Source organism: Myotis daubentonii, chromosome 10 (genome assembly GCF_963259705.1).
Source record: "Myotis daubentonii chromosome 10, mMyoDau2.1, whole genome shotgun sequence".
In the NCBI taxonomy this organism is placed as follows: Eukaryota; Metazoa; Chordata; class Mammalia; order Chiroptera; family Vespertilionidae; genus Myotis; species Myotis daubentonii.
In genome coordinates this window covers 27,363,005-27,388,468 of record NC_081849.1, presented here as the reverse complement: position 1 = coordinate 27,388,468, position 25,464 = coordinate 27,363,005, and the positions used below count along the sequence as shown (strand labels likewise).

General features: G+C 44.5%; 1 protein-coding gene across 2 annotated transcripts in view; it reads right to left on the bottom strand.

Annotated features, from left to right (window-relative positions):
* LRGUK (leucine rich repeats and guanylate kinase domain containing) overlaps positions 1–23,799 on the bottom strand; it is a 102,979-nt gene extending 79,180 nt beyond the window's left edge. For both annotated transcript variants that reach the window (XM_059711822.1, XM_059711821.1), the window contains exons 1-6: positions 23,476–23,799; positions 16,610–16,717; positions 14,003–14,084; positions 10,523–10,623; positions 8,762–8,843; positions 1,457–1,581 (exon numbers count right to left, since the gene is read on the bottom strand). In XM_059711822.1, coding sequence (XP_059567805.1) covers positions 1,457–1,581; positions 8,762–8,843; positions 10,523–10,623; positions 14,003–14,084; positions 16,610–16,717; positions 23,476–23,799 — 822 coding nt within the window. The remainder of the gene's footprint in view (positions 1–1,456; positions 1,582–8,761; positions 8,844–10,522; positions 10,624–14,002; positions 14,085–16,609; positions 16,718–23,475) is intronic.
* Positions 23,800–25,464: the final 1,665 nt, after the last annotated feature.

Here is a 25,464-nt window from a genome sequence, read left to right as displayed (position 1 = left end):
GCGGCCTTTCAGTGCATGGGACGATGCCCAACCGACTGAGCCAAACCAGCCAGGGCTATGTGTTGTTATTCTTAATAATGAATTCAATTCTTGTTCCCTTAAGCACACCCCCAGATCTTCTTCTATTGCTCCACTTAAAGTTAATGGGAATGCCAATACAGAAAAGATGTAAAGAGAGGATAAGCTACAAACAGAACAGTGCATGCCGCCAATAATCCTTGAAATTGTTACAACTTTAAAATGTGACTTTTCTTATAATTCTGAAATTTGCGATCCAGCTTATCAAGTTCATTTTCATATATGTTTGGCTAATAGGCATTTGTGGGCAGGAACCATGAAACCTCAGGGAAATGATTAAACCTCCCCATGCCTCATTCCCATCCTCAGTACTCGGAACCAGAACTTCATCCTCCCCTGACTCACTGTAAGGAGTGAAGGGTCTTAAAAACACACTTCATCCCCAAGCGAGGGGAGAAAATTAACACACGGCCATCAATCAGCTCTCGGTAGTTAAATAAGACAGGGATAGTATATTGTATACGTCAAAATTCTGCAGGCAACCAAACATGTCATTTCAAACAACAGTTCAACACTCCCATGGGAGAGTTCACATAGGAATTTAATAAGCTACCAGCCTCATGGCTTACCATCCTCCAGGCCCACCTTGTGACAGGTATAATAAAGAATAGCAAAGCCATCCAAGGTTAAGAAGTAGGAGGGAGGAGGGAAGGAAGAAGAAAAAATCCTGGATAATTCCGAAACTATATTATCAGCCCCCAAATTAGTGAGCAATGCTGTTCTTTCAAAAATACTGTGTATTTGGGACTATTATGATCCTCCCAATTTTTTGTAAATTACCTTTTCATTGAGTCATAGTCACATAGCATGTTCTATAGCTAAAGAAGAGTGCTCTCTATGGGAAAGAGAGCCAAGTTTCCACTCTCTGATTGGAACCGTTCATCTATTCTCAGTGCTAATTCTGGTTGTTAGAAGGGGAGACTAGCATATATTAATGCAAAACTTCAGTGCCCAGAGAACATCTTGTGGTTCATTTGAAAGCAAGAGTGTTAACATCAATAAATATAATGCTTAAATAAGCTTAAGTTTTCTTTTACCAATAAGACATTATAAAATGTATTTTTAAATAATTGTTAAAAGTATGCCTTTCTCAATGCAAAAAAAAAATCAATCTTTTGAAAAAAATTGAATTTGGATACCAAATTAGAAAATCATTTTTCTTTAGCCTGAAATATTGATATATATCTCTCTCACACACACACACACACACACACACACACACACACACACACACACAGATACAGCAAAGAATAAACAAAACTGAAGAAAATAACATTCCATTAAGGAATTCTCTCTTTCTAAAGCGGAAAATTCCTAAACAATTCTAAGTCCTGCCTTTCCTAAAACGTTAACTAGCGCTCCCAATGCTGTCACTCACCAGACAGAGGATTTTGATGGGCAGCTCGCCCAGGCCGCTGATGGTTGTGATCTTGTTCTTGGCCAAGCTGAGGTGAGTCAGGCTGCTGCACAGCTCTAACCCTCTGATTTCTTCTATCGCGTTGCCTATATACCATGACTGTGTTTAAGGAAAATGTTGTTCAAAACATTTTAGAGAAAACAAGAACCACTGGTAAATCAGGCAGTAGCAAAAACAGAGCAGTATTATATGTCAATGTAGCATGAACATGTATTTTTCACATAGAAGTTAATACCAGCACAACTTAAAATTAACTTTTAAAAAAATCCCCGTGAGAGGATGGAGAGAGAGAGAGAGAGAAACATGAGGTGAGAGAGAAACATCAATCAGTTGCCTCCCATATGTTCCCCTGACCGGGGATCAAGCCTGAAGCCGAGGTATGTGCCCTGACTGGCACTCCCACCTGTCACCCCTTGGTGTACGGGAGGACGCTCCAACCACGGGAGCCACCCAGCGAGGGTGAAAATGAAACAGTCACATTTGCATTCACAGGTGACTCAGTGGGCGAGGAAAGGAAGTGCAGAGGGGCTCCCGGCTGCCCCCTGCCTTGGTGTGCGCTCCCTCTCTCACAGGGCTCTGTGAGAAACTCCTGCTTCCCACAGGCTGGACTTCTGAACGGAACTGCCCAGAGAGGCAACAGGTGCCAAGCTTTCTCATCATCAACACCAGGGACACAGCCTGGGAAGTGAATGGCCTCTAGCCAATGAGTGGTAAGGAAAAGCCAATGTCCTGGTATAGAGAGAAACGGCCCTTTCCTTCTCCCTTTAAAATAAACGAAGCCAAAACTCTGCCTTCATTTCCTCATCCATTGACTAAGTTTCTATTCATTGCTAAAATTTTAACCTATCTTCTGTGTCCCATCCGTGTAGGCACCTAAAACCATCAACTCAAAGTCACCGAGTCTTCTCGCCTCTCTCTGTCTTCAATCTCTTTGGCAAATTTCTGGATTTGATACCATTTCCCCATTAAAGTTCCGTTTTCCCTTGAAAGTAGCCCAAGACATCACCGTTTTCTCAGCCACTTGTAATCTTCAGGGCCTGCAATCCATCACCAAACCTAGCTTTTTTTTTTTTACTTTAAAACATCTCTCTAATTATTCCTTTCCTTTTCATTCATTCCTCTGCCAACTTAATTAAGCTTTAGCGCTAATGGGCACCTCCAACATCCTGTCTCCAAGTCACTTCACACATTGTAGTCAGGTTAATATTTTATTCAAAATGTTGGCTGGGTATTACACTTCAATTAAAAAATTCTCATAGGATGAATCCCAAATTCCTCACTCAGCATTAAGGGCTCTTCCCTTTAAGCAAACCAGTTAGTCAATTTCATCCCCATTATAATCCAGTGAGAATTCTCCACTCCTGCCAGTGAACATTCTCAGTGGGTCTGGGAGGGACCAGCACCGTGTCTGCTTGGCCGTGTTACGGTTCTTCATACTGCTCTCCAGCTCCTTTCTAAACCCTGCCTGTTCTTCAGGCTCAGCGTCAAATCCCACTTTTGTTTTCCCTTTTTTTAAACATTCATATTCAACCAACATCTTAAGGGTTTTTTTTGATAGATAAGCTCATTTTCTTATTTCTTTTTTATTACTTTTTAATTGCATAAGTAAGTACAAATGATAGTTTGGAAGAACATATTCACAACATCTAGAATAGGCAAAGGATTACTATCTAGAGTACATAAAGAAACGCCAGAAACTAATAGAGAAAAAGGAGAAAACAACCGGATTGAAAGCGAAGAATATGTTCAGGCTATTCCCAGGTAGTTTTCAGAAGAGCAAATCTAAGTGGCTAATAAACATGTGAAAAGACACTTCACCTGTAGTCAGAGAATACAAATTAAGACAAGACGCCACTCTTCGCCCACCAGCGTAGCAAACATCTGAAAGGATTAAAGGGTGCAAAGGTTCTAAAGAACAGATACTTTCATAGTACTGAGTGAGAGGGTTCATTATGACGCAGACGCTTTAGAGGTGACGCGGCAGTAAATATGTCACAGCAATTCCCCTTCTTGGCATCCACTCTAGACAAACCACCGTTTTCTTGAAGCCTTTTCTGTTCAATTTCTACCCCCCTCACCCCCAGCTACCTCCTTCCATGAGTCACAGGATCAACAATCATGGAATTAATTTTTTAAAGGGGTGGGAAGGGTTTGTAAGCATCACAAGGACATGTTTTTTGCCTCACAACATTTTGTAGTTATGGTAACTCTACTACTTGAGTTATGTGACTTCTTTCAGCTCAGATGTTTCGTTTGCAAAGTGAAGATCATGCCAGATTGCCCCAAAGCCCAAAAGTTAGATCATCAGAAAAAACTAGAAACTGGGTGTGAATGAGTTGCACAAACCATAAAACACTTAACACTTGTAAGGCATGTTATCCTTCCTGAATTAGGAGCACGTGAGGCCAAAGAATCCCATCCTCTACCACTCAGCCAACAGCATGAATGGAAGATTCAAGGCCAGGACTGATTCCGAAAAGAACTAGGCTGCGGAAAGGGACATTAGGAAACTAGAAGCAATGGTGAGAAAATGTTGCCAGATAAACCAGAAATTCCTAGATTTTCTTCACCGGTTTCATTCAAATTCAATTGTTGGGTGGAAACACAGCTCTGCTTGTCGTCACTATGCATTTTCAAATCTCCTTGCACCAGCTTCTTGCCAGAATAGCTCTGCACAGAGACCTCCAAGCTCCCCGACGCTATGGCTACGCTCCTTTCCGCTCCCATTTTCTTTAGCTACTTAACTAATCCTTCTATTACTAAACCAAGACCAGAGCTTTGCAGATAAGGATTGTAACAAAGGGTGTGAAATGTAGGAGATGGGAAATTAAACTCTCACACAGCCAGGTGAAATACAGCATCTTAGGAGTAGGCAATCTTTGGCAAGAAAACCTTCAGATGCCCATCTGTCTCAGTTTAGCAGAGGGAGCAACGGTCCTTCGGGCCTATTTCAGGAGCTCTAGTGCCCTGGTAGCTGTGCTCCCACCAAAATGAAGAAACTCTAAATTACCACAAAGGGTAAGCACAACACATGCTTGTGGGTGGCTGAGCCAGGACGCATTCCCTTGGGAAGCAGGCAAGGATGAGAACACAGGCAAACAGGAATCCTGAAACTAGGAAGAGATCATGGGAATTGAAAAGGAAAGCTTGTTTACTGTGTACACAGTAATTTTCCAAGACACTACAGGCCAAGCACAGTTCCCTTGGTAAATCCAGCTGACTGGCTGATGAGAGCGGCAAGGCTTGCTGCAAGTATTGCCAGGGCCAACGGGAGGAGCAATGCGGGTGCATCACTGCAGTGGTAACCCTGGGCTCTGTGGCGACCGCCACCCTCACTCACAGCACTGGGGCCCAGGGTGAGGAACTGACTGAACAACTCTATCGAGAAATATGTTCATTTCAGAAAAACAGTCCCCCACGCTTCATTTTCCTTTAGATTTCCAGGACTTTCAGGCACTATAAATGAACAAGGTTCGTGGGTAAGGGGCATTTTAAAAATATATATTTTTACTAGTATTGACTTTAGAGAGAGATGAAGGGAGAGAGAGGTAGAAACATCAATGAGAGAGGCATGGATTGGCTGCCTCCTGCACGCCCTTCACTGGGGATTGAACCTGCAACCCAGGCATGTGCCCTGACCTGGAATCGAACCAAGGACCTCTTAGTTCATGAGTTGATGCTCAATCACTGAGCCACACCAGCCGGGCAGGAAGAAGCATGTTTTTACAGTGGCTCAGCAGCTTTCCTGCCCAGGGACCCCACAGCACCTCGTGTGTGACCGCCAGCACTGGTAACGGTCAATGTGCAGGCTGGTCCAACAGTCCACATGGTCCACGTAGCGCCGAGTTCACAGCCTGCTTTCAGAAATTCCTTTATCTCCCCAATTGCCCAGTTTCTTATTTCAGGAACCTTTATAAAGTATTACCTGCCCTTCTTCTAACATTATTCTTTCACAGGTTTTGGAACTTTTGGGTAAGAAATATCATTGATAAGTCACTAAACTATTATAATGAATTAGCTTACTGGGTAATCCTCTTAGGTGTATTTTCATTTTAAAAGGCCACGGTCAGGAGAAACACTCACAGTACCCTGAATTATCAGATGGTATTCCAGCTCTAAAGCGCTTCGTTCTGTGAATAAATCTTTGGCAGCGGAATGTTAGGTCCCGGAGGAAACGGAGCGGAAGAACCAGGGTGCACAGGCAGAACCTCGCAGTAGGGAAAGCCCAGCCATTTATTTTACATTTTGGCGATGCTGTCAGCAGTTCACAGCTCTTGACATGAATTACTCACTAGTCAGTATTCGCTCTTATTCATGTGTCCGTGATCAAAATATATGGTCCGAGTGGGTAGAAAACCGTTACTAGACATACTGGAAATCCATCACACTCCTCTTAGTGGGGAGAGCCGCAGTGATGGCTTTAAGCAAAACCAGCCCTGAGAGGCCTATATCACCTTGCCAGGGCAAAACGTTCTTCCCATGGGAGTGACACTCTTTAAAAGCAATGAAACACGCACACACTGTGAATGGAGAGGTGATAACAGGAGTAATTACTCAATGAGATGCAACATGGGCAAAACAATGGCATTCAGAAAACTACTCTCAGTTCAACCATTTTCCAAATAATCTCGGACAGTTTTCCGAATCCCCTGAGTTGTGGGCGCCTCCTCCACAAAATACCGGTTAGTACTGGGTGGTTTCTAAAACCCGTCTCGATTTTAAAATTCAATGAATCATTTTTAAATTTCGTAATCCTATAATTGTAAATTACAATGCACAGCCAGTCAGGATTTATAGGTAACGAATAAACTGCTCCTTTCTCAAGAATAATAAATTTATGTACACTTGGCAACGTTTATCATCTTGCAATTTAAAATGATTATCAATTAATCACCAATTATCCACGTCTTGAAAGGATAAAACAGCATGATAAAATAAACTACAAAGTTGTTATCTTATAGTTAATTCATTCTGAGGTATTAATATAATCTACCAGGATTACATTATCAGTAGTACTAGCTTTATTAACTCAGTTGTTTTTAAATAATTGTTTTGTTTGTTATATTGATAATTACACTTTTATTTAACTTTATTTTAAAGAAAAGCATACTTCCCTCCCACCCCACCCCCCCAACTAGAAAAGTCATATATGCCCACTAAGGAAAGCTCGAACAAATATAAAAATGACAGCAGTCAGATTTCTGCAGCCATCAGATTAGGAAAGCATGCCTTGCAAGGCAGAATAGAGAGAGTGGGCTAGTTTAGAGCTGAGCTTCTCAGAGTACGGTCTCAGACCAGCAATGCCAGCATGACCTGGGAACTTTAGAAACATGATCTCAGGGGCCACCCCAGACCTACTCAGAAAGAGGCTCTGAGGAGGGGGCCAGCAATGTGTTCAGCAAACCATCCAGGGCAGTGGTCGGCAAACTCACTAGTCAACAGAGCCAAATATCAACAGTACAACGATTGAAATTTCTTTTGAGAGCCAAATTTTTTAAACTTAAACTATATAGGTAGGTACATTGTTATTAACTTAATTAGGGTACTCCTAAGGCTTAGGAAGAGCCACACTCAAGGGGCCAAAGAGCCGCATGTGGCTCGCGAGCCGCAGTTTGCCGACCACAGATCCAGGGGATTCTGACTCAGTAGATGTTTGAGGCTTGGAAAATAATTATTTTCAAAGAAATTAACATAATTTTCAGGCTTTTAAATTTGCTAACTGACATAGGTACACCATTGTCCCATATATCGCCTGCTTTTTATTTACTTTTAAAAATATAATGGACCCTCTTGAAACCACCACCATCACCATCATCCCACCCCCAACCCGAGAGGCAGGACATTAGCAATACTTAAACATCGTCTCTGCACACCCCTCCTGTCCTATCCAGGGGCCCCTCTCTCGGAGCTAACCACTGTGCTCAATGGTCTATTTCCTCTTCCTTTTCCCATTGGTTTTATACCTAAACTATATTTAGTTCATTAAGGTCTCTCCTATTCCTACATGGAAATACATTTCATTCATTTTCGATACATATGATATTCAGTTGTGTAAGTACACCATAATTTATGCTTTCTGTCATCCACGAACATCTGGCCTGCTTCGATATTTTGTTGCTATAAGCAGTGCTGCAATGAGCATTGTTAATTCTTACACAAGCCTCCAGCTACACGCATGCTACCCTTTCATATGTAGGGATGAAAATACTAGGTCATAGGGAATTTGGATATTCAACTTTACACAATAGTATAAAATTGTTTTCCAAAGTGGTTGAACCAATTTCATACTCATAAGCAACCTAAAAAAGAGATCCTTTTGATCTACATGTTCCCCAACGCTTGGCGTTTTTTACATTTCTTAAATTTTTTCCACTCATTGCTCATTTTCGCACAAAAGTGCTAGAGGGCGTGGCACTATGCTCAAAGCGTGCCATCAAAGGTGAAGGAAGGTTTCTCCTACAAAATATGTCTTCAAGGAAGCATCCCTTCCATTCTCCCCACCTCTCGGCCTCATCGCAAGCGTAATGTGTTCTAGCCGCTGCGACATCCTGACATCCTGGAACTAGGCGCCCAGGGGCAGTCCATTCACTCTCCACTCTGCCTGAGAATCCTCAGGGGGCAGGCAGACACTCACTGAGAGGAGACGGGCTGCTCCCTGGTCACCCAGAGGACCGCAGCCTCTGGTGGGAAGAGGAGGCTCAAGCTCATTAAACTCACAGGCCCCCAGTGACCCCCTGCGGCTCCGGCTGGAGCATGTGCTTTAGCGAAGGCGCAGCCCGAGCCGTGCCCTAGACCTGTTCCTGAACTTGGTCGCAAATCAAGTTGTTCTTTTTTCATGAAAGCACATTTAAAACACACCAGAGAAGCTTGCTATTTAAAGGGAGCTTAGTAGGAATTCTTTTGTGAAATAGTCACTAATTTTCCAGAGGGCCGTATCAGGATTTTCAGATACTGAATTTATATGAAATAGGGTGCAAGTTTAAGTAAATTTGAAAAGGAGTCAGTTAAAACAGAACTTCTTGTCTGGTTCCTGCATTAAAAATAAGCCTCCATTAATCAGAACTTAACTTTTCAGGTAGAAAATGCTCTTGGCAAGCTTTGACTTGCAGCCTTAATCCTTTGTAAATAAAACATCTTTCCCATTTTGTGATGATCAGTCCTTCATTATTTAGTAAACTGCTTATCTGGTACTGTTTCATGCCATCGGGGACATGCTCATCAATGAATCTATTAACCAAATTTTCCCCTTTACTTAGCAAAGGATACTGTCCAGAATTAGTTTAGTGAGAGCCTGGTATGCCGACAAATCACCCATTTTAGAAATTTGGTTGCAGGAAAAATCCACCTTCTGAGGAGAAAAAGAAACAATATGTCATACTTTATTTTTCATTCAGCTTCACCACAGTAAGTAAATGCACAATCAGAATGTGTTTCTGGATGTAGGATTAGAATTCTTCATTGAAAACATGTTTATCCCTATTTCATCACTGTCTGTCCCCTCTAGAGACCCTATGACGACCCCGTCCTGTGGGCAGAGCAGAATCCCACGACCCAAACACCCAGCTCCTGCAGCTACTCTCTCCCTTTCAGCATTTGTTTTAAACTTTCCCGACCTTCTTCCAAAAGTGGGGTCTCTGATTTGTTTTTGTTCATTTGTGGAGTCTGAGAGAGGGTGAGGTAAGGGTGTAAATGGGAGAAACCCTGGGGAAGTTCTTCCCAGGGCCAAGGCCACGCTGTTGCCCGGACTGACTTCCCCGGGGCTTAGGGCTGCAGGGACAAGCCGGGGAGGGCCAAGGAAACAGCTCTGCCAGTACAGCTCCCAATAACCTGCAGACGCGGCCACGCACCAAGCACTGGCAGGCACCCCGTGTGGCCTATTTGGACAGAGCAATGTCACCCTGGCATCACTGTCATTCCAAAGGGGGAAAACCCCACTATTGATAAAGACAGCGAGATGTGAAACCACAGAAGGAAAATTAAGAAGGGCAGGAAGGACGTCAGATCTTGATCTCAGACCTGGGCAAACGCTGGCAGAATACTTTGGGTCTAAGTTCATTTGGTTTGTAAACAAAATAAAACCAGTAGCTAATAAAAGGCAGTAGTTGATGTCCATTCCTAAAAAATAACTTTAAAATTAAATATTTGGGTCCAAAAGAGGAACACGGGTCCCCAGCTCAGAGGCACTGGCTCCCAAATTTGTCAGCACATTTGAGCCCCAAAGTCCCGTCATTACCTGGGGCCACTTGGATCAGAATCTCTGGCAGCAGGACCCACACACCGAGGTTTAAAAACTCCCAGGCGGCTGCAGTGTGCAGAAAGGTTCGGGAGCCAGTACTCCCCGGCCTCTCTGCCTAATGTGGCCCATGGACCGGCAGCAATAACACCACCTGGAAGGTGTTGGAAATCACCCTCCCAGGTGTCCTCCCCCCACCCCACCCGCCTCCGCACCCCCAGGACCTCCAGGGAAGAATCTCATCTCCACAGGAACCAGGTGAGCTGTGGGCACACTGCAGGTGGAGACCCAGGGCCCAAGAGCAGAGCAGGCTGCTCTAGCAACCACTGCTCACAGAGCGTTAATCTGCCCCAGACGTGCAAAGGCAGCTGCAGAGGTGAGGATCCGGGCCTGAAACCACCACTTCCTTATAGAACTACTGGCTGGATCCAAAAGGAGGGTGAAATATGAGCCCCCAGGACATTTTTACAGATTTTTCACAGTAAAGTTATTCTGCTGTCATAAAAGCATACAATCACTCCCTTTAAATGAGGGAGCGAGAACAGAAGGGAGCTAGTTCTTTGATGTGAACACTAGGTTTCAGCACAACTTCCTATAAACATGCTGCATTGACAAACCATCTCCCTTTTCCAAAATACATGATGCATAAAGCCTCTCCCTCTTATTTCACTTCAAATCCTTACACTATTTACCCTCCCTCTTATCCTCTGCATGTCCTATTTTAGTGACATTTTCTTATTAGTGTATTTTGCAAACAAGTTACCATACGGAATTAGTGTATGAGTCAAGCCTACCTTGAGATTTTTGGGTGGCTTGAAATTGAAGAATGAGGTCAGTTTATTTTGAGAAGCATTAAGTTCTAGAAGATACGGCATACAACTCACACATGACAAATCTGGGGAGAAAAAGAGATACACAATAAGGTAAGCCAATAAAACAGAAATTGGACAAGGTCGTTAAAAACAACATGTTACGTAAGAACATTTTTTAATTATACCAGATACAAGCACATCCAGATGAGTGAAATGAATAGGATGTGTGAAACACACACACACACGTGTGCACACACACACACACACACGTGTGCACACGCACAGAACACTCTCCCTGAGTCAGTCACTGAACCTTCTCCCAGGGCCCCCCACACCCCCTCCAACTTGTCCCAGGACAGCCCCCTAACAATGAACGGGCCTCCTGGGGGTCCCGGCTCACTCTAACAGTCACATCTTCAGAAACTGCCAGCCAGGGAGGAGAGGACAAGAAGCTAAAGCCCGGATAATCCTCTCGATAATTGGCCCCTAAGTAACTGAGTTAGTTCCTTTCAGAAAGACTGAACATGTCACAATGAGAGAACTTTCTATGCTACAAATTTTGTTTTATTTGGACTCAGTCCTAAATCTAATTCATTATTTGAAGCAATTTAAATGATTGCTATTATTATACTTTGACTCTGGATTGGCTCAAATCTATGTGAGTTCTGCATTTTATCCCAAGCAAATATTCTGAGTCTTGAGTACTAAGTAAAGGACTGTAGTGCTGATATTTGTCCTAATGAAATTACATGTAAAACATAAGAAATGAAGTATTGTGTTGCGTTTTGCGGCCTCTTCACAGCAGACGTGATTCTGGGCAGGAGGAGAAATAAGAAACCAGCTCAGGCCCAGCCAGCATGGCTCAGTGGTTGAGCATCGACTTATGAACCAGGAGGTCATGGTTCGATTCCCGGTCAGGGCACATGCCCAGGTTTCAGGCTCGATCCCCAGTAGGGGGTGTGCAGGAGGCAGCTGATCAATGATTCTCTCCATCATTGATGCTTCTCTCTCTCTCTCCCTCTCTGAAATCAATACAAATGTTTTTTAAAGAAAGAAACCAGCTCCAGAAGAACCCCGAGATAAGGACTTGCTGCCCTGTCTCTGCCAGTAACTTGTTTTTCCACCTAAAAATGGTAGTGATAGTGTCTCCTCTCTTCTCATTCTAGATCACAGGGCCAGTCACAGCCACTGAGGCCAGAAGCACTCCACCAACTGCTACTTCATTTCTCTGGCCGAAACCACCCCCTTCCTCTAGCCTGTCTGTTGAAATGAAATTATTCTGGGAGGGGCACCCCCCCGCCCCCCCCAACATCAAACCTCCTGTGGGAATTAATGAGCGCATCAAGGCCGTCTGTGAGAGACGCCTAAGGGGAAACTGCCATTGCTTTACAAGCTTGGCCTGCTTGTCCCTTCTGAGCTCAGCTCTGTGTCCGTCAGCAGTGGCCTCAACTCTTCATTTCCACCAGCCCCTCCGCCCCCTGCAGCTGACCTTTCTGTGGCCAGTAAGGGTTGTGCCACTGAGTTCTGTCTTGAAGCAGCAGCAGCAGCGACCACTTAGATGGCGATGAAGAGGTGGCAGGTACATTTCATACTGTGCAGACGGACAATGCTTTCCAGTCACTGACAGAGAAGTTCATGGTCTGGGTTGCTGGGCTTCTAAAGTCTTCAAGCCGGTTAATCCCTTACTCGGTGTAGAGACCTCCACGACCACCAGATGGCAGGAGCACCTCGAGTCTACATCCCTGGTTCTCAAAGTGTGGTCCTGACCAGTTTCACCAGGCAACTAACTAGAAATGCAAATTCTCAGTTCCCACCCCGGATCTGAACCTGAAGCACTGAGGGTGGGGCACAGCCACCTGTGTTTGATCAGCCTCACCTCCACGCCCCAGGTGATTCAGACGCAGACTGAGATTGTTCTGCTCCAATTCATCAGTAACACTGTCCTCACAAAAAGAAAAATCGACTGTACTTTACACACAGTAGGTTCTCAAACACAGGATGAGCTAATAAAACAGGCCTTAAAGATGAAAGGAGACTGACCCCAGAGGAAAGCTTCATTGGCAAGTGTGGGCTCCTTGCTCAAGCGATGCCACGCCTCCTCCCCCTCCCCCAGCTCTAGCACCTGGAAGCCGCCACCGCTCTGCAATTCCTTACCCAGGAAACGAAACCAACCTGTGTGGGGTGCGGGGTGAGCGCCTGCCAGTAACACTAAAAAAGTCTTTCTGATGCTATGGTATCTGAGATTTGCTTTGAAATAATCCTGGGAGCGGGGCAGGGAGGCACAGACGAAGCAAGATAGGCCACAGGCCCAGCCGAGGGGGCTCAGTGGTCACGGTTCAATTCCCTGTCAGGGCACCAGTTGTGGTGGGTGTGCAGGAGGCAGCCAATCAATGTTTCTCTCTCATCAGTGTTTCTATCTCTCTCTTCCTTTGCCTTCTTCTCTCTAAAATCAATATATATATTTTAAAGTACCATATACTTAAAAAAAAAAAGATAGGCCATAGCTGGAAATTGTTGAACCTGATTATTCATGACAATGGTCCCTCTACTTGTTTATGTTTGTACTTTTTCATAGTAAAGTTTTATAAAACTGGGGGTGGGGGTGTCTTTCAAAACAGTAGCATTTTAAGAAAAAATACGCTAGAATATTCCTTAGCCATTGAAATAAAAGTGGATTTTAATTATTGCAGTCATATAAGGTTAAAAAAAACCACACTACTTAAAATGAGCCAGAGAAGACCTAATCAGCAACATTTAATTGTGACAGAAAGACAAACTAAAGAGAGTAGAATGATTATCAGTGAAGAAAGCAGGGCAGAAATGAGGATTTGCTTCCTTTCTTAGAAGTCTGAGGAAAAGAAATTGTAACTTCAAATAAGACCAGACGATTAGAAACAAGGATCAAGCTTTCGAGGAAATGTAACTAATTTCATGAAATGTGAACAAGGCGTCACAACAAATACGTCATACAGACCTTCTAATGTCAAAGTTGAGAGTTTAAGAATCAACTAAATATAGAGACAGCAAACACAGAGGAAAAAACTAATTTGAGAATCTCTGTGCTCAAATAAGAACGGAAGTAGATGGCCAGTACTAAAATGTTGTTGCTGCAAGCGCAAAATAAAGGAAAGAATCCATTAAAGGGAAAAATAAAAGCGAATTCATCTACACTGAATAAACTAAAAGAGAGAAGGAAAAGGGAATCGTGGGACATTCAGGAAATATTAGAGAATCATCCCTCTCTTAAAAGGAAAAAGCAAACCTTCCATCTGAGACCCTCACCCACAGCACATTACCGCAGTCATCGGCCACTGGTGCCTTTTTACATGGAGAGCCTTGGGTGGATGTGTACATGGACCCACAGTAGCATTTGTATCAAGTTTTGCAGTATTAAACTATATCACCTTCTGCAAAGCTGAACTTCTGAAATGATTCAGTGACCCTAGAATGACGATGACATACCTCCAATTTTATTTACTGAGAGATCCAGCTTCTGTAGGTGGACATATCCGCAGAGGATGCTAATGTCAATCAAGTCAGAACCCTGAGAAAATAAAAGGTAAAGGACTTTAATGTTGCTTTCACAGTTAGTACTCAGCCTTCTCGCAACGTCTAGAAATAGTTGTCGAAAGAAATTCGGAGTTCCTTTCATAAAAGAGTAGAAGTGAGAGGGGGAAAATCTGAAGCCTACTGCTAAGAGGATCCCAAGACAGACTACAAGCCCCATTGAAAATGCATTCCTCTGAAGAAAATAATAGCGTAGAAAATTAGTGTTAGCAAGAACAAATACGACACGAAAAGGCAAATTAAGGCAGTGCCACGAAGACCTTTTGAGCAGAGTTTTATAGTAAGAAACATGTACGAATAATAAAGCCACAGCCTTCATCTGGCTGAAGAAAAAGCAGATGCCTGGAATTTAAATGGCACATTAAAGAGAGTTCACACCCAATCAGGAGATCATTAACCAGAACACCCACGTTCTCACAGGGATCCTTTTCAACTCTCCCACAATAACCTCCTCTGATCAGACAAACCTGTGGGATCCCCAGGGCAGAGGGCTCCCAATTTAGAGATGAGGAAAGTGAGGTACAGAGAGGAGTGTAAATAGCCTCAAATCGCATAGCAAGTTGGTGGGGGAGAAGCAGATCCAAGTCTCCTGAGTCCTTCACTAACATTCCCTCCATGACATCCCGCCTCTAGTGAACTGACAGGGGCTGGAGGGGTGTTCGGCCCCTTGGAACAGAGACTCATGTCGCTGGTTTGTGTTGTGACGTCGGAGTCAGAAAAAGCCGACCGCTGACGTGTCATCATACGCAAGATCTCAACTACAATAATAATGGAGTTCAATAGAGGCCACTAGAACGGTAATCAATAACTACCTACTGAAACCCTACTGTGTAGAAGGCATTGTGCTCGCCATGATGAGAAATACAACAATGAAACAGAGCCATATTGTGTCCTTAAGAAAAGTATGACTCTGGTAGAAGAGAACCTACATACACAAGTAATAACAGAAAGTAAAAAATAATGTGTAACATACCTACTGGTAAGATATTGGGGGGAGGCGGGAATCACTAAACCAGGCAACCCTAAGACAATGTATTCAGTAAAGACAGGTTATGAAGGCAAAGTAATTCAACACGTAATATCTCACATGTAAGGAGGTCAGTGGCAAAGCAAGTTAAGCCTCAGTCCATCTGGCTGAAATAAGATTTAAAGAATTGCTTTTTTTGGTAGATCGATTTAAGGCATAGCGCTGCGTACCTAAGTGGAATATTGATCGCAAGGGACTTGTGTGGGATGTATTGGCTGCTGGAATCATCCACCATCCCAGTGCCTACACAGTGCAGTTCACACAGGGTGCCCCCTGTATGTGCCGGCTGAGTCATCCATAAATGGTGTAAAGTGAAAACAGGAAAAGATGAGAGCCTTCATATGCTGTTCTCACAGGACATGCCATGGAGCCAGCGTGGGTGAAAAGAGCTTATCGTTTCTCAGATAGTTTACTAGTTCAAACCCAAGACAGAACAGCATTACGATGAATTTATACACTTGGGCCAAATTTTGGTGCCACAGCAAATTTTCAGTGTGCGTTTTCAACTACGTATCTGCATCTACTCAAGGAATACTAATGCTTTACAATACAAGGCAGCACAAAGATGCACTGTTTGCCTAGGACTGTGGAAAAACAAGGGAAAGAAACTGGAGTCCTCCACGGATTCTGTGCTGCACTGTGACTAGCATCGAAATCTTGAAAATTGACGAATAACAATACACTTGTTCATTAATAATAGGTATCTTTAGGAAAGGGAGAGACTGCTCACAGCTACTTATTCCTTGACATACTAGGGGGGAAAGTCAATACCAAAACCCTTTGTTCCCATGGATTCAGATATAAATTATAGTCCTGATCTGAGAGAAAATTCTTAAAGAGTTTTTTATTAGTTTTATAGAATCAAATTCAACCTTCTGGAAAGAAGGCATTGATTGCTATAAAATAGACTACTTAAGATGAAAGACATAGGCTCCGAAGGGAATGAAACTAAGGAATTTGAGAAGCTGATTGTGGAACTGGCCAGGATTCTTTGATGTCTAACATTTACATAAATAACTTTTATCACCAATCTCCACCAAATGCTACTGAGACGTGGGGCCACCACAAAAGCTATGGGTACCGGAAAAAAAAAAATGGAAATAGTCCAACCCAGTGGTTCTCAACCTTCCTAATGCCGCGACTCTTCAATACAGTTCCTCATGTTGTGGTGACCCCCAACCATAACATTATTTTCGTTGCTACTTCATAACTGTAATTTTGCTACTGTTATGAATCGTAATGTAAATATCTGATATGCAGGATGTATTTTCATTGTTACAAATTGAACATGATTAAAGCATAGTAATTAATCACAAAGACAATATGTAATTATATATGTGTTTTCTGATGGTCTTAGGAGCCCCCTGTGAAAGGGTTATTTCGACCCCCAAAGGGGTCGCGACCCACAGGTTGAGAACCGCTGGTCCAACCCCTGTCAAGATGCAGCCAGGCAATGGTGATGTTGTCACACTCACCGATAAAGTTAGGTTGAGGAAGACCTGCTCAGTCCCGGAACCGGAGCGCCCCAACTGGTAGAGTGCCTCAGCCACCGCCTCCTCTCTCAGGACCCCATCAAATTCACCCTGCAAAAAAAAAAAAAAATCGGGCGAGGTGGACAAAGAGGACTTCCATTACAAAGAAACAAGCCATCCGTCTAATCTGGCACTTATTCAGTATGGGACATATCTAGGAGCTGAGCACTTCAAGATTTACCAGTACCCTCCCCCAAAATTCTGTGTGGAATACAGAGATTACAGTTGTTTACACCAATATCTATCAAGTCATTGTTTTCACGGCTGCTTAATTTTCAGGTGGTCACTGGCATTAGGTATGCCAAGTGGAATGAGCACCATAGACACACCAATATTAGTGGTGACAGTTACACTGATGGAGCACCGTGCCAAGAGCTCTTGATGGATCAGCTCATTTACTCCTCTTGCACCCCAGGGAGGCACTCTTAGCTCCATTCCACAGGTGAAGAAGGCTTAGGGGGTTAATTTGCCCGAAACTGCATAGCCAGTTTGTGACGGACCCAAAACAGGAACCCACATCTTTCCAACCCCAGGCCATTCTCACTGGTACACCTGACTGCCTGCCCACCCCCTGGAGGCTGGTTACATCAAATTAAGGTCATGACTTTGCTAAATCTGGTATTCTTGCTGGAGAAAACAGGTCTTCTGTCAGCTTCCTATGGGCTAATTTTGCTGCATTCATACAGTTTGCCAGATTTATTAAAAGGGTAGTAATCATTTCCATAAAGGCGTCTGTAGACATCCAGGGGCCAGTGGTGGCCCAACATGCTCTTTCCTCAGTAGCGACAGAAAGAAGAGATAACAGGTGGTTAGTGCTGCCTTCAACTCTGTAACGACCTGCACATTATCACTGGCATCAGCACGAGGACACAACATACAGAAATCACATCAGTCAGAACCAAATAACTAAGCTTAACTGGCATGCAGACTGTGGCGGCAAAATGTCTTTCCAGGTTTTCCACATTAATCCTGGTACTGAGGACATAAGTACGTCGGCTGGTGCTACTGTAAGGATTTTCTTTCTCCCAAATTTGCACTAACCCAGGGAAGCAAGTATCACACAGAGAGAGCCCACAGGCTCCGGGGCTGGGCAGGCTTGGTTAAACCCTGGATCTGCCATTGTGGATATATGACTTTAGGCGGATAAAGTTTTCTCTCAGCCTCACAGTCTTCATCTATAAATAAGAAACATTATTACCTTCTCTTAATGTTTTGGGGAGAATGGCTAGACTATAGCAAGTGTTTCCAATAAATGACAGTTGTTACTACTAATCGATGCAGTCAGAAATCCCACATGGGAATGTTTCCTTCATCCATGCCATCAGCCTGTGCACAGAACGGGGAAAGGCATTTCCTTTTCCAAATAAAGTTCCAATTTCTTATAAAAGGCCTGGGAAGGGATCAAGGTGGGCGTGTTACCTTCCTTCCAAAACTTTCCACCTAAACCTCTGAAGTTTACCTGACCCAGCCCCTCCACTTCCTGGATAAGAGAAGATGTTGTGCCTCTTACTCACAGCAGGTGAGTGTCTGTAGCCACTGATACGGAGACCTGCCATACTGTCAGCACTGTCCCAGGACCCCCAGGCAAGACCCCCCAGCAACGCCCTCACACCTCCTTTGAGGCTCCTGCCATTATTGGTCAGGAGGACGCCTTTGCCTTCTGGTCTTCGGTCATTTTCAGTCCTTTTACGCCCTGTCTCTATCTGGGGCGGCATCGGAGTCCCCAAGGATGGCCACTCAACACGCCTTGGACTCTGAGCACATGCACACACACACATTTCTTTGCTTTCTCAACTTCAGACACCTTAACATTGATCTCCTCCCAACTTCAGGCCCTCACTCCCAGGGCCATGCCCGGGCCTGGTCTCCAGTCTAAACTGCTCCACCCCAGACACCTCAAACCCGGTATTCCATTACTCCCTGATCCTCCAGGTGCCTACCTTCAACCTTTCCAGCACGCACCGGACTTGTTCTTGGTTCACAACAGGATCTCCGGTCCGTTCGTCCTTCCCTTCTCAGGGTCTGCCTGGCCCCTCCCGACTGTGCTTCTTTCCCTCCTGGGTATCCCACGGGCAGTTTCAATGTCTCTGCTCCCAACTCTCTGACTCCTGGCCCCCTGCTTGCAGTTGCCACGTACATACCCATGCCTGGAGCAAGTTCACAACTGAGCACTCTGCAGGGATTGTGTCATGCTCATCACATGCCGGACAAGGACACAAGCTATTTCAGGACTTGGATAAATATGACACTAGAGGTAAACAGGGCGCCCTTTTTGTCAGGTCTAGTGGGGAGCAGGAGAGTAGCAAAGGCTTCCTCGGGGAGAGAGCAGTTAAGTTGAGACCCAAAGTTGTGAGTTGTTCTGGAAAAGGGGAAGAAGGGGCAGAAAAGAGGGCCAAGGATCGTGCGGGCAGAAAGGGAAGCATGGACATCTCTATGGCAAAGGCGTGCACGGCCCATTGGGGAAACTACAGAGAGTCCCACAGCTGAAGCATAAGGTGGGGAGGGGCAGTTCAGTGCCTGGTACAAACGCAGGTTGAAGCATTAACGACCCCACTCTCCCCTTGAGCTGCTGAGAGGGCTGGGAAAGGCCCCACCACCATGCACTCTGGTGCCGCTCTACAGCCAACTTGTGGCTGGACCTCAGGGCTGTTAGCGTCTCCCACTCTGTATCAGCTGCCTTTCAGCTCCCCACCTTGACTGTGCAGCGTCCACCCTCTCCTCAAGCTGTCCAGTGCCGCCACTCCTTCAGCAAAGTAGAAACAACCACACAGGATCCCTCTCAATGTCCTGCGCCGGCCCTAATGCTGCTCGCTTGGGTCTCAGATAAGCCTGCTCCTTCTCCACATTCAGGGTCCCACTCCCTCTGTTTCCTCAGGGACTTGGCTCAGGGACCATCCACTTTGCCCTCTTTTGCCTGCGATTTCACCCAGTCACTCTCCACTGTCCCTCTCCAGCTATCCAAGTTGTGAGTCTCTTCTGTCCTAAGAGGGCTCCCTTCAGTCCTGCTTATGGTCCGCTATCGGGAGCTATCGTCTCCCTTGATCACCAAGCTCCTCCAGGGTTGCGTTTTTATCCTTCAGCTCCTCTTCCTCCCCTCCAATTCGCTCTTCAGCTCCCTATGGTTAGGCTCCGCCTTCACCACATCACAAAAGCACATGGGCCTCAGGTAGGCACAGCTAAGAAGCACTTTTTAGGCCTCTTCCCACTTAACATAATGGCAGCAACAATATTCCCGTTCCTCAAAACTCTTCCTTGCCTTGGCTTCCTTATCACACAGCCCTTCCTCCCTCCCTCCCTCCCTCCCTCCCTCCCTCCCTCCCGCATATTTGTATTGATTTCAGAGAGAGGAAGGGAGAGGGAGAGAGAGAAACATCAATGATGAGAGGGAATCATTGAGTGGCTGCCTCCTGCACGCCCCCGACTGGGGATCAAGCCCACAACCCTGACCTCCTGGTTCATGGGTGGATGCTCAACCACTGAGCCTCACTGGCCGGGCACACACAGCTCTTCTTTCCAGTTTCCTTCCCTAAACCCTCCTCATCTGCTGGCTACTTAAATACCTGTACCCCAGGGCTCTATGCTTGGCCGTCCTCTCCTCTTCCTTCCTGGCTGATCACACAGACTCCAATGCAGATGATTCCTGGTCTTCTACTCCGAGTCCATGTCCCTGATTCCAGTCATACGACTAGTATATCCAACTCCTTACTACACAGCTCTGTCTGTTCCTGTTTCTTACTGTGGTTAATGGCCTTAACATCCCCACCCCCATCCCAGACCATGCCATAGATCTAGCAGGCATCCTAGGCTTATTATTTTCAATCAGTAACTTTCCCATCTCAAAAACGTTACACGTTTTCATCTTTACCTTCCTTTCCATTTCCACTTCCACTGCCTGAATGCAGCCTCTTGTCTCTCCTCCATAGATATTACTGGAGTCTTCTCACCGACCTCCCTGCTTCTAAACGAATCCCACTCGGCCATCAGAGCTCTCCACAACCTGGCCAGCACCTCAGCCGCCTGTTCTGCTCTCACCTATCATCCATCAATAGGAAAAGCTGCCATCTGCCTGCCCACACACCACCTCTCCACCCAGACAAGGGTCTACTTTCCTTAAGTCTTCCATGATCCCCACAACCCAGCTGTCATCTGTACACAGCAGAGTACATAATGCTTCACATAATGCGTAGGTATGATTTACTCACATTCTTATCTCACCTTGAGAGGGACCATGTATGTCCTCAATCATGTTCTCACCATCTTCTATCATTACTGTTGCTATTAGTATTACACCTAAAATTTTTGAGAGCCTACTCTGTATCAGACACTATATTAAGGACTTCAACATAGCTTCTCATTAAATATGAGGTTCATAATAATCCAGGAGTAGGCATTGTTACCTACAGTAGTCACTGGAAAAGAGTGGTTTTCGTGCATCAGACACATATAATGGGCCCAGACTCTTCTTTTGCCCTTTATAGTCAAAGAGCGCTTCCTACATAGCAATCATTCAATTAATGTGTGTTCAATGAAGTCTACATTAATTAAATCACTTAATGGGCTGTAGTTAGCACATAAAAACATGCAAGTTATTATCTGTATTAGTAACAGTATAAGTAATATAGTATACTAAGTATTTTACATGTGGAATCTCATTTAATTCTCACAATTCTCCTTTGAAGTAGGTTTTATTATAATTCACATATTCCAGATGAGACATAGAGAGGTAAAGTAACTTGCTCAAAATCTCACAGCTAACAAAAGGCTTCACAGGAACCAACGACAGTATTCTGAACAGCTGGTCTGCACTATCTCCGTCAAGTCCATGAGGGCTTCAGAGGTTTGAGGCTAATTGCATTACAGGCACTCAGTAATCATTGTGACCACCGTGGCATTACAAATCTTAACTAGGCTAAGACATGGAAGATAAATCACTAAACATAAAAGTTCAAATAAGTCCTTTTAAGCTTGACAGTTCAGTATATTAAAACTGATGAGATACTATAAAACGCTAACATATAATGTGAAAACACAAAGTAAATATTAATATTTAGAATGCAAATGGAAGAACTAATAAACTTTTCCCACATACATCCAATAAGCCAAAAAGGAATAACTAGTTCAAGTCATCCCCTTCTCTGGTTTGTTAATGGCATACTGAAGACGGATTAACAACGGTACTAATGAGCCTCATAGCTTAAGAGCATGTGTTAATTAGGATAATAAAATGAACTGGTGGTTCATTTGTGAATTCCTCTGGGGTGGAAGCTGGTGGAAACCATACAAACATCTCGAAATTGTAAAAACACTGTAGCCATTTTGCAATAGTCACTGTTAAAGGTTGCAAAGTAAATAAAAAGATGAACAAATAAGGCATAATTTCCTATAATCTATTTTAAGCAAAATTAATGTGTAACTAGCCCCTGTAAAAGGAGGTAGAAGAACAGGAAAGACAAAATGGAGGTGGAAAAAATGAGCCAAATGTTGAGAGTGACCAAAAGGACATTACAAAGGAAGGGAACCCAAGTGGGGTAATGTGTAAGTGGTTAGTGGTAGCATCAGAGTAACAGAAGACAATGCAAGTTTCTGAGGGGAACATAAGAAGAGGTAAGACTAATGAGGAAAAGGGTTTGGGAAGCAGAACGGCATGCAGAGAGAAGCATGTTTGGCCTCACGGAGGAAAGGTGACGGGAAAGGTGCAAAGAGGGGAAGACAGAAGAATATCACAGAATGGGGACATTGGGATCATTCTATTTCTCTGCATCATGCCGGTATCTACCTACTTCTGAAACGAATTTGAGGCAATTTATACTACAAAGGAAAAGAGGAGAGAAAAACCTACCTCAGGAAAAACGATTGAAAGTAAGAAAAATGTTGATTTGAGTTTCCTGGCAGCAGGACAAAGAGGAGAACATAACAGTTCGTTGAAAAGAATTCCAGTCAATTTGTATTTTTTTAAGAAAACAAATAGCATATTAGAAGCCAAGAGAAGGAAGTGATGTGATGAGAAGTAGAAGGGACAGAAGACAAGTAATGGGCTAAGAAGGAAGCAGGAGGGTAAGTGTAAGAAAGGAGTGGCTTCGAGTGGTGTTTAGAATAGGTATCTATTAATGTGAATTTGTATAATGTACAAGGCAAAGCCACCACCCCAGGCAATGTCAATGGGAAGGTTGGGAACCATCTCTACACCCTAAATCACTCCCAAAGTGAGGGGTGTGTGTGTGTGTGTGTGTGTGTGTGTGTGTGTGTGTGTGTGTGTGTTGCTTGATAATGTGTCAGATACACCTGCCGAAGTAATATGTTAAACTTGTAAGTCACGTAGTGTTTGAGGAAGCACTTCTCAAATTATTTCAAAATGTTAAGTAAGTAAGTAAGTAAATAAATAAATCCGTAGTAGGGCAAAGACGACGAAGGACTAGAAGTGGGGGAGAGCATTGGAGTGCTTCAAATTCCCGGGGACAGGCCTTGAGCAGGGGATGTCAAGGACGAACTCTACCTATTCACAAGCTTGTCGAGGTGTAATTTTAACAGAGTTGAAGCCGTAAGTCCCATATAAATAGTAATTTTTTCATAACGACCCTGCATAATTTGACTCTTAAGAAACCAGGTGTGCTAATAAAACTAAAGGAGAAACTGGGAAATATTTCCATAAGGGGTGGGTGAGAAAACCGGGTAACTGAAGCGGGAAGAGGACAGGGGAAGCCTCGAAGCGGTCGGGACTAACGAGGGGCGCGCGGGGAGCAGCCGCAGAAGCAGCAGGTCCCAGGGCTGGAGGAAGGAGAGAGGCGGTGAGCGGTGGGGGGAAGGCACACCTCCAAATTCAGCAGCTCGGACTCTGAGGACGCCTCGGAATCCATTCGCTCCTCGTTCACGCCCACGCCCTCGCCCTCGGCCTCGGCCTCGGATTCCTCCAGCTCTGGGTCCGACTCCGGATAGCGGTGAATGATGTGCTGGAGCAGGAAGGAGGAGGTGGAGGCTTTGTAAGAATTCACCCCCCTCTGCGCCATGGGAAATGAAGACCAGCGTTCTTTTTCTGAGCGAACCACTGCCGACTGGGCTCCACCTCTAGAACCGCTCGAGCCCTCGGGGAGAGAGGTAGCTTTCCTTCTCTGGGGATGTCCCCCGGAGGTTGCCATCTTGTTTACCTGGGTTGCCTAAGAGACTGACACTGGGGTAGGGGCACCGCAAGGGATTCTGGGGGCTGTAGTCTTCCCCCGTCCAGAGTCCTAGCGTTTAGGCAGCGCCGCAGGTGGCACGCGCCTTTCTTTTCTTTTGGTCGCCCCGTGGTCTTCTTCTTCTTGTCTCCTTCCTCCCCCCCCCCCTTTAGTGCATTCAGTCTCTGGCTTTGTTTCTTTTTGTTTGTCTTTCTCGTTTTCACCTCTTTTTCACACACCCCTTTTCTTTGTGTCCAACTGTTTTCTCTGGACCTGGAAGCCCCTCTAAAAGATTTTTCATCCCACCGTAAGATCACCTGTGAGCCCCATCCTGTTTCCTCCACGAAGGCTCTTTTCGCAGAGTCGAACTTTGGAAATGTTAGATGTTTCTCTAACACCCTCTGTCCAAAAGCTAATAATGTTGAAATTTTACACTATGCAGAGCATGGTATTAGGAGATGGGGTCTGCATAAATGAAATAAAAGGCGTGGCTTCCAACCTTACGGTTTAATTGGAGATAATAAAGAGAAACTAGCAGACAACAACTGAAGCTGATTTGCAATTAAATTCATTTTTTCTCGGACACGATAAGCCATGTTCTTGAGGAGAAAAATAACAGTGGTCGAACAATCCAATCCAGAGAGAGGGTGGGGTGGGGGTGGGGGGAAAGACTGTCAAGTTGACACTATCTGAAAGCTTCTGAAAAGCTATTAGCATCCATAAATAATTGTTCGTCAAGTGACTGTATTGGTAATTATTTTTGTTGTTTTGCATAGGTTCTTGCCGGGGTCCAGTCACGGGGGTACAGGGGTTCCCAAAGGTGTGGACGGAGTCAGAGAAGAATGTTTTACACGGAGACAGCATTCAGAACTCTCTAGCTCTCTTTAGTCTCCGTGGATCTTTCTGTGCCTGGCTGAGGCCAGAGAAAAGATCTTGAGGCAAGCTGAGCCTTTATTTTTATAGCCAGAGGTAAACAAGGTAGTGGTTATCAAAGTTACACTGTTCTTGTGAGTTTCACTTGTTTTTGTTCTTGTTGCACTTCCCTCAGCCCATTAGCTTCCCAAGTAAGATCTAGGGAGCCTCATAAGGTTAAGCCTAATTACACTTAAGAGGACTGTGCCCTCTAAGCTGGGACTTGTTTGTGACTTTGCCAACAGGTCAGTCCGAGGTTTAACTCTATAGCGGCTCCCCACAGGTTCTCTTTGCAGTTTCATAAGATATTCTGGGAAGATTACAAAGCATGATTTTATGTTAGTGTGATTTTATGCAGCCCAAATCCCATAGCCTTCAGCTCCACAAAGTAAACACTCTATAGAAAAGCAGAACGAAAATCACAGTAACTATTATTGCCATCATGATGACAATAGAGATCCTTGCAGGGAAGATGCCCTCATCCGACTGGCCTCACAGGCATTTTCTCCATACTTCAGGGAGAGCAGTTACAAATACACAATCAGCCTGTCAGTGGCTGTCAGGGGAGGAGAAAAAAATCCTATGGACACCATCCATTGACTATTATCTTTCTCAGTGCTTGAGGGATCCTTAAAACGGTAATAAAGCTTTCAGAATTACATTCCTTCGTCATCTTGCTAGTCATAAATGTGAAGGCCATAATGAAAGTGTCTCTTTCTGCTGGGCTCATCTTGC